Source organism: Bombina bombina, chromosome 1, assembly GCF_027579735.1.
Source record: "Bombina bombina isolate aBomBom1 chromosome 1, aBomBom1.pri, whole genome shotgun sequence".
Classification (NCBI taxonomy): domain Eukaryota; kingdom Metazoa; phylum Chordata; class Amphibia; order Anura; family Bombinatoridae; genus Bombina; species Bombina bombina.
Window position 1 is genome coordinate 1,550,218,723 of NC_069499.1, and position 9,083 is coordinate 1,550,227,805.

Here is a 9,083-nt window from a genome sequence, read left to right on the forward strand (position 1 = left end):
ATTAGCAAACGTGTGCATCTGCAACTCACTAAATATTGTAAACAATACAGTTATTTGCAATAAATCTCCAGACCTGAAATGAAAGGTCGTACAGAATCATGCACCACCACATCCTTTAATCTTTAGCACCTGTTTGCACTCACTTATTGCCCTATATAGCCCTCTACCCTGCACACCCCTGCTGGATATTGCACTAATATTTTATTGCTGCTCCTCCTGCCTATCCATCTATACCCAGTCACCACTGCCCATCCATCTAAACCCAGTCACCACTACCCATCCATCTAAACCCAGTCACTACTGCCCATCCATCTATACCCGCTCCCCCCTGCCCATCCATCTAAACCCAGTCACCAATACCCATCCATCTATACCCACTCCCTCTGCCCATCCATCTATACCCGCTCCCCCCTGCCCATCCATCTAAACCCAGTCACCAATACCCATCCATCTATACCCACTCCCTCTGCCCATCCATCTATACCCGCTCCCCCCTGCCCATCCATCAATACCCACTCACCCCTGCCCATCCATCAATACCCACTCACCCCTGCCCATCCATCTAAACCCAGTCACCAATACCCATCCATCTATACCCACTCCCTCTGCCCATCCATCTATACCCGCTCCCCCCTGCCCATCCATCTAAACCCAGTCACCAATACCCATCCATCTAAACCCAGTCACTACTGCCCATCCATCTATACCCGCTCCCCCCTGCCCATCCATCTAAACCCAGTCACCAATACCCATCCATCTATACCCACTCCCTCTGCCCATCCATCTATACCCGCTCCCCCCTGCCCATCCATCTAAACCCAGTCACCACTGCCCATCCATCTAAACCCAGTCACCAATACCCATCCATCTATACCCACTCCCTCTGCCCATCCATCTATACCCGCTCCCCCCTGCCCATCCATCAATACCCACTCACCCCTGCCCATCCATCAATACCCACTCACCCCTGCCCATCCATCAATACCCACTCACCCCTGCCCATCCATCTATGCCCGCTCACCCTTACCCATCCATCTATGCCCGCTCACCCTTGCCCATCCATCTATGCCCGCTCACCCTTGCCCATCCATCTATGCCCGCTCCCCCTGCCTATCCATCTATGCCCGCTCCCCCCTACCTGTCCATCTATACCCACTACCCCCTGCCTAGTCTGTTGCTCCCATCTAGCCCTCTATGTCCACTCCTCTTGCCTAGCCCTGCCTGCTTCCTTTGTGTAGCACTACATGCCTGTTCCTCGTGCTTGACCCTTCATGCCTGACCCTTGTGCCTTGCCCTACATGCCTAATCCTCATGCCTAGCTCTCCTTCCACCTCACCCTCCGTGCCTGCACCTTGTGCCTAGCCCTACTTGCCTGCTCCTCGTGCCTAGCCCTACATGCCTGCTCCTCGTGCTGTTGCCTGCTCCTCGTGCCTATCTCTCCTTGACGGTCCTCCCACCTCACCCTCTATGCCTGCTCCTCATGCCTAGCTAGCCCTACATGCCTGCTCCTCGTGCCTAACTAGCCCTACATGCCTGCTCCTCGTGCCTAGCTAGCCCTACATGCCTGCTCCTCCTGCCTAGCTAGCCCTACATGCCTGCTCCTCCTGCCTAGCTAGCCCTACATGCCTGCTCCTCATGCCTAGCTAGCCCTACATGCCTGCTCCTCGTGCCTAGCTAGCCCTACATGCCTGCTCCTCGTGCCTAGCTAGCCCTACATTCGTGCCTAGCTAGCCCTACATGCCTGCTCCTCGTGCCTAGCTCTCCTTGCCCACTCCTTCCACCTCACCCTCCATGCCTGCTCCTCGTGCCTAGCCCTATTTGCCTGCTCCTCATGCCTAGTTCTCCTTGCCGGTCCTCCCACCTCACCCTCTATGCCTGCTCCTCGTGCCTAGCTAGCCCTAAATGCCAGCTCCTCGTGCCTAGCTAGCCCTACATGCCTGCCCTCGTGCCTAGCTAGCCCTACATGCCTGCCCTCGTGCCTACCTAGCCCTACATGCCTGCTCCTCGTGCCTAACTAGCCCTACATGCTTGCTCCTCATGCCTAGCTCTCCTTGCATGCTCCTCCCACCTCACCCTCCATGCCCGCTCCTCCCACCTCACCTTCCATGCCCGCTCCTCCTATCTAATCCTCTATGCCCGCTCCTCCTGTCTAATCCTCTATGCCCGCTCCTCCTGTCTAAGCCTCTATGCCCGCTCCTCCTGTCTAAGCCTCTATGCCCGCTCCTACTGTCTAATCCTCTATGCCCGCTCCTACTGTCTAATCCTCTATGCCCGCTCCTACTGTCTAATCCTCTATGCCCGCTCCTACTGTCTAATCCTCTATGCCCGCTCCTACTGTCTAATCCTCTATGCGCGCTCCTACTGTCTAATCCTCTATGCCCGCTCCTACTGTCTAATCCTCTATGCCCGCTCCTACTGTCTAATCCTCTATGCCCGCTCCTACTGTCTAATCCTCTATGCCCGCTCCTACTGTCTAATCCTTTATGCCCGCTCCTACTGTCTAATCCTCTATGCCCGCTCCTACTGTCTAACTTTTAAAAATGATTTAACTTGCCAAACTCTTTAAACCTGCTCTTCACAGGCTAAACCCCCTATGACTACATCTAGGCCTTCCCCTTATGTACAACCCTGTAACCCAGCTTCCCTGAATAAATACTTCCCAAGTGTCGCCATCTATATACACACACTTTGCTAGGGGCTTGTGGACTACTCACTGTTTTTGGAGACTCGGACTTTTGCAAGTAATTTCTGAACAGTAGCAACATCTCCATTCTTCACAGCCTGGATCAACTCATTCTCTCGACCCATCGCCACTCAGGCTACAGAGTCATCTCCGGAAAATGACCACAAATATTCACACAGGGACTTCCAAAAAGATCCAAAACAGGCTTCCCCAAATTATATCCACTTAGCCACCTCAAAATTATATCCACAAAGCGGTTGTGCAGAAGTATATCCAAATAAGGATCCCTTAATATTTGTATAAAAATATATCAGCAGGCACCTCATCTACATTACATTAGGTAAGATAAAAACAAATGAAAATGATCCGATTCCTGTAGCAATCCTTAAATGATATCCTTATGGCAGGAATTTCACTCCAGATTATATCCACACACTGTAGGGAGACTGCAGTCTGTATTATTGACAGCGGTGAATTCATACAGAGAATGTCACATTTAAAAGCCCTTTCCTGCTAGTCTGAGGTCACTTGGTAAGACCTATCACATATAACAAGAAGGGCACAAGTGCCATATTGGCACAACAGCATGACATTGGGGTGCTCCATGGTAGGTTGGCTTGCTTGTAGGGTACAAACTCCTTGTGCCCTATTTTGAAGGATGTTTGCTCCCTGTTTATTTCCAGGCACTTTCTCTCCTTTTTTTACAGCTTCCTTCTCCTTTTCTGTTTCAAGATCTTTTCTGTCTCATAAGATCCAATATTGTTTGGTTGCTTTATAGGAGACCGTCTCCCTTTTTTGGAGAAACTCCATTTGTTTTCAGTGAGTGTTTAACTGAAGCAGTTGCAGTCCCTCTGAGATCACTCCTACTCAGTGACGTCTCTGAACAAGAGAAAACAAATATTTGTGTTACTACAATACTACGGCTTGTAACGCTGCAGGTGCAAGAAGCTTGGGACACGCAGGGGCTCGTTCTTTTATATAAGCTGCAGGCGTACATTACTGCTCACAAATATAGATCCCACCGCAGGCTGAACCAACAAACATATTTATACACACATTACTTTATTATTGATATATAAAAATAGGGTTTTTTATTTTAGACTTTGTCTCCTATAAACTCTGTCTCTGAGCAATAAAATGTTACATCCAAATAAGATTTTTAGGAGGCATCTACATTATACTTAATCTGGATGAGAGAGAAAAAGGAAAGGAGAGAGATTTCAGGTTATATTAGGAATATAATAGTTCAAAAAGAAAATAGTTTTTAGTGTGTTTTAATATTTTATTATGGCACTGTTTGCATGCAGCAAACAGGTTAAGCTCATAGTTAAAAAAAAAAAATATATGTCAGTTTTGGCACAGTCATGCACTACTGGGAGCTAGCTAAACACATCTTATGAGTTAATGGCAATAGGTATATGTGTATAGTTAGCAATCAGCAGCTAGCTCCCAGTATTGCATTGCTGCTCCTGAGACTACCTAGTTATGCTTTCCAACAAAGGATACCAAGAGAACAAAGTACATTTGATAACAGAATTAAAAAATGTCTCCTAATACTGCTTGTTCTATCTGTATAAAAAAAAAAGTTTAATTTAATTTGTTATGCCCCTTTAACATGGGGTGAGCTGGTAAGTTTCTCTATCCTGGCTAGTAAGTTTTTTCTACTTAATGGTAAACTATACAGAGTTTGTGTGTGTGTGTGTTCCCCCCCCCCCCCCTAATACTTTTATTTCCAAAGGAGAAAACATTTTGATAGAACGTTTGAGGCTCACAAGATTCCTGTAGCATATGCAAGTATGCTAAACGCACATACATCTGATATACATGCTTGAAGTACTAATGAACTCCTTTGTTACGTGATGACTCATAACAGGTTTAATTACTCTTTTTCAGAAGAAGTTTAGCACACGGTAGTGTTTTGCCAAAATAATTCTGAACACATTCAAAATGCACTAGCATGCAGTACAGATTTGTCTTATGTTCTTTTGTGGGCATCACACAACTGTTTGGCACTGCACCACTGTGAGCATTAGTAGGTAAAGGGTTAAGTCTGCCACCCTCTAGCTTATCCTTCCTCTCCTCCCTATGGATTCCTGGATTCCATTCACAAAAATCAGGGTCAGGAAGCATAATGACCCCCCCCCCCCCATTAGGCGGACACAAGTCTGAATAGCAGGAAACAGCATCAATGAACTGCAAGATTTGTCTGTAAGTTAAATAAAGAGTTAATGCCCCTGTACAAACACCTGAAATAACCCTCTATATTCTGGGAATGTAAGTGGCATTCCTATATACAAAGCCTGGAGGGTGCGGGGGAGTTATTGAGGCCTGCCAAGTCTGATTTAACCCCTCAAGTGCCACTTACTGCCATCCTGTAATATGTAATGAGTCTGACGTTGAAGGGGAGAGATGCGTTGCATAATGACAAATACGCCAAAAAGGCGTAGAGAAAAAGTTGTGTGTGAGAGATAATGTGTGCGAGGAGCTGGATTGTGTACATCTAAAGAGGGAAAGAGAGTGAGGTGATGCTCAAAAGAAATGTAACTCAGTGTACAGAAAGGGACAGAGGGCGAGAGGGACACAAAAGGCGAGAAGGGCAGCAAAAAGGAGACAGAGGGCGAGAGGGGCAGAGAAAAGGAGACAGAGGGGCAACACAATGATACAGAGGGCGAGAGGGGCAGAGAAAAGGAGAAAGGATGAGAGGGGCAGAGAAAATGAGACAGAGGGGCAACAAAATGATACAGAGGGAGAGAGGGGCAGAGAAAAGGAGAAAGAGGGCGAGAGGGGCAAAGAAAATGAGACAGAGGGGCAACAAAATGATACAGAGGGAGAGAGGGGCAGAGAAAAGGAGAAAGAGGGCGAGAGGGGCAGAGAAAAGGAGAAAGAGGGCGAGAGGGGCAGAGAAAAGGAAAGAGAGCGAGAGGGGCAGAGAAAAGGAGAAAGGACGAGAGGGGCAGCGAAAAGGAGACAGAGGGGCAACAAAATGATACAGAGGGAGAGGGGCAGAGAAAAGGAGAAAGGAGGGCGAGAGGGGCAGAGAAAAGGAAAGAGAGCGAGAGGGGCAAAGAAAAGGAGAAAGAGAGCGAGAGGGACACAAAAGGCAAGAAGGGCAGCAAAAAGGAGACAGAGGGCGAGAGGGGCAGAGAAAAGGAGAAAGGATGAGAGGGGCAGAGAAAATGAGACAGAGGGGCAACAAAATGATACAGAGGGCGAGAGGGGCAGAGAAAAGGAGAAAGGATGAGAGGGGCAGAGAAAATGAGACAGAGGGGCAACAAAATGATACAGAGGGCGAGAGGGGCAGAGAAAAGGAGAAAGGATGAGAGGGGCAGAGAAAATGAGACAGTGGGGCAACAAAATGATACAGAGGGCGAGAGGGGCAGAGAAAAGGAGACAGAGGGCGAGAGGGGCAGCGAAAATGAAAAAGAGGGCGAGAAGGGCAGAGAAAAGGAAAGAGAGCGAGAGGGATACAAAAGGCTAGAAGGGCAGCAAAAAGAGAAAGGAGGAGAGAGGCAGAGAAAAGGAGAGAGGGCAAGAGGGGCAGAGAAAGGATGCAGAGGGAGAGAGAGGCAAAGAAAGGAGACAGAGGGCAAGAAGGGGCAGAGAAAAGGAGAAAGAGGACGAGAGGGGCAGCAAAAAGGAAAAAAAATGCGAGAGGAGAAGCGAAAGGAGACAGAGGGAGAGAGGGGCAGTGAATGGCAACAGAGGGCGAGAAGAGCAACAAAAGGAGACAGAGGGCGAGAAGAGCAACAAAAGGAGACAGAGGGCGAGAAGAGCAACAAAAGGAGACAGAGGGCGAGAAGAGCAACAAAAGGAGACAGAGGGCGAGAAGAGCAACAAAAGGAGACAGAGGGCGAGAAGAGCAACAAAAGGAGACAGAGGGCGAGAAGAGCAACAAAAGGAGACAGAGGGCGAGAAGAGCAACAAAAGGAGACAGAGGGCGAGAAGAGCAACAAAAGGAGACAGAGGGCGAGAAGAGCAACAAAAGGAGACAGAGGGCGAGAAGAGCAACAAAAGGAGACAGAGGGCGAGAAGAGCAACAAAAGGAGACAGAGGGCGAGAAGGCAGAGCAAAGGAGAAAGGGCGAGAGGGGCAGAGAAAAGGAAAAAAAATGCGAGAGGGGCAGCGAAAGGAGACAGAGGGAGAGAGGGGCAGTGAATGGCGACAGAGGGAGAGAGGGGCAACGAAAGGATACAGTGGGCGAAAGGGACAGAGAAACCATGATTGAGAAAAGGATGTACCAGAAAAAAGAAGGCAGAGTAATATGGTAGAGATGCCATAAAAGAGGGCAGGCTGTGGGAACACAACAAGGTTAAAGCCATCTATATACCATATGCTGAGCAGAAAACATGCAAAGCTAAGTAAAAGAGAGTGGGTGACAGGTTAGGTGACACAAGTGAGGGCAGGGATAATGTCACAGGAAGGGGGTAAAGAAAGGGTATCAAAGAAGAGGTCAGGCTAAGAATGTGACTGAAGGCTTCATTCCACAGGAAAAAGCAGCTGGTGTCCCATAAAAGAGGTGACCTCTGGGACAAATGCTGGATATCCAATAAGAGGGCAGCACACCTTGTCCTATTTAATATGTAAATGTTTATTATTACCGTATATGCAGTAATAAAAACATCAATAAAAATACAGGATTGTTTACAAATGCCATAGCTTGACAGCAAACAAACAAAAAACTTAATATGCGACAATAAGTTAGCAAGTCTGTTAACAATAGGCAAAGTGCCACTGACTGCCTGCAAACTAGCAAGTCTGCTTACAAGTGGCACAGACTGGCAGCAAACTGTCAAATCTGCTTACAACGGTCAGCTAACAGATGAGATAAACATATGACACAAACTGGCAAACCTGTTAATAAGTGGCAGAGATTGGCATCACACAGAATAAAAAAGCTATGGCACGAGCTGGCAGCTTATCAAACACACTGCTAACAAGTGGCAGAGAATGACAGCAGTCTGGCAGAAAATAAGTGAGAGTGGCAACAACTGGCACCAGACAAGATAGCACAACTATATTTTACCAATTAATCTAAACCGATCATCTATTCTTGGCTGTGACAATGCTGTCACACAGGGGCTTGATGCCATGATACTCAGATTGCAAGCTCCTGGGCCACAGTGCTGCACAATATACACACACACACTGCACACTATACACACACACTCTGCACACTATAAACACACTCTGCACACTATATACACACACTGCATACTATACACACACTGCATACTATACACACACTGCATACTATATATATATATATATATATATATATATACACACACTCTGCACAATATATACACACACTGCACAATATATATATATATATATATATATATATATACACACACACTGCACACTATACACACACTCTGCACACTATATACACACTCTGCACACTATATACACACTCTGCACACTATATACACACTCTGCACACTATATACACACACTGCACACTATATACACACTCTGCACACTATATACACACACTGCACAATAAATATATATATATATATATATATATATATATATATATATATATATATATATATATACACACACTGCACACTATATACACTCTGCACAATAACAATATACACACTCTGCACAATATATATATATACACACACTGCTGAACTTGATGGAGGGGGCAGTGCTTCCCCTAACTAATCCCAGCCAACTCTCCCCTCCCTCTCCTCCTCCAGACAGATCCCTTTGATCTTAAGCAGATCATAAAGCCCAGAGTTGCTGTAGGGATCCAGCGTTCCCAATCTGGCTGTAACTTACCTATAACCGCAGCGGAGGGGGGTAAAAAGCCTCTTAACCTAAGATTCCAAATCACTTTTGTTCCAAACTTTGCAGATCTGCCAACCAGCTAGTTTTCCCCTTTCCCTGCAGGAAATCCCTCCCTTTCCTTGAGCATGCCCTCCTCCCTTCCTCTTTCCCTCCCCGTCTCTCATCTTCCCCTCCCTCCTCACAATCCTTATGGAGCTGGAGGACAGGCCCTGCTTGGCCCCACTCCAGTCTTGTGTAAGAGATTAGTGTTTACTTACCCACAGAGGTGCCCGTGAGGCCACTGCTAGGAGAAGAGGGCAGCTGTGCTAGGTGGTATAACTGCTGGGAGAAGAGGGCAGCTGTGCTAGGTGGTATAACTGCTGGGAGAAGAGGGCAGCTGTGCTAGGTGGTATAACTGCTAGGAGAAGAGGGCAGCTGTGCTAGGTGGTATAACTGCTGGGAGAAGAGGGCAGCTGTGCTAGGTGGTATAACTGCTGGGAGAAGAGGGCAGCTGTGCTAGGTGGTATAACTGCTGTTAGAAGAGGGCAGCTGTGCTAGGTGGTATAACTGCTAGGAGAAGAGGGCAGCTGTGCTAGGTGGTATAACTGCTGGGAGAAGA

At 47.3% G+C, this 9,083-nt stretch overlaps 2 protein-coding genes across 2 annotated transcripts in view; one reads left to right on the forward strand and one right to left on the reverse strand.

Moving 5' to 3' along the window:
- CASKIN2 (CASK interacting protein 2) overlaps positions 1 to 8,614 on the reverse strand; it is a 121,693-nt gene extending 113,079 nt beyond the window's left edge. The window contains exons 1-2 of the mRNA XM_053709015.1: positions 8,477 to 8,614; positions 2,715 to 3,562 (exon numbers count right to left, since the gene is read on the reverse strand). Coding sequence (XP_053564990.1) covers positions 2,715 to 2,808 — 94 coding nt within the window. The 5' untranslated portion in view covers positions 2,809 to 3,562; positions 8,477 to 8,614. The remainder of the gene's footprint in view (positions 1 to 2,714; positions 3,563 to 8,476) is intronic.
- Positions 5,340 to 5,924, forward strand: LOC128667172 (octapeptide-repeat protein T2-like). The gene has a single exon (XM_053722106.1). It carries the CDS (start codon positions 5,340 to 5,342, stop codon positions 5,922 to 5,924), a length of 585 nt encoding a protein of 194 aa, XP_053578081.1.
- Positions 8,615 to 9,083: the final 469 nt, after the last annotated feature.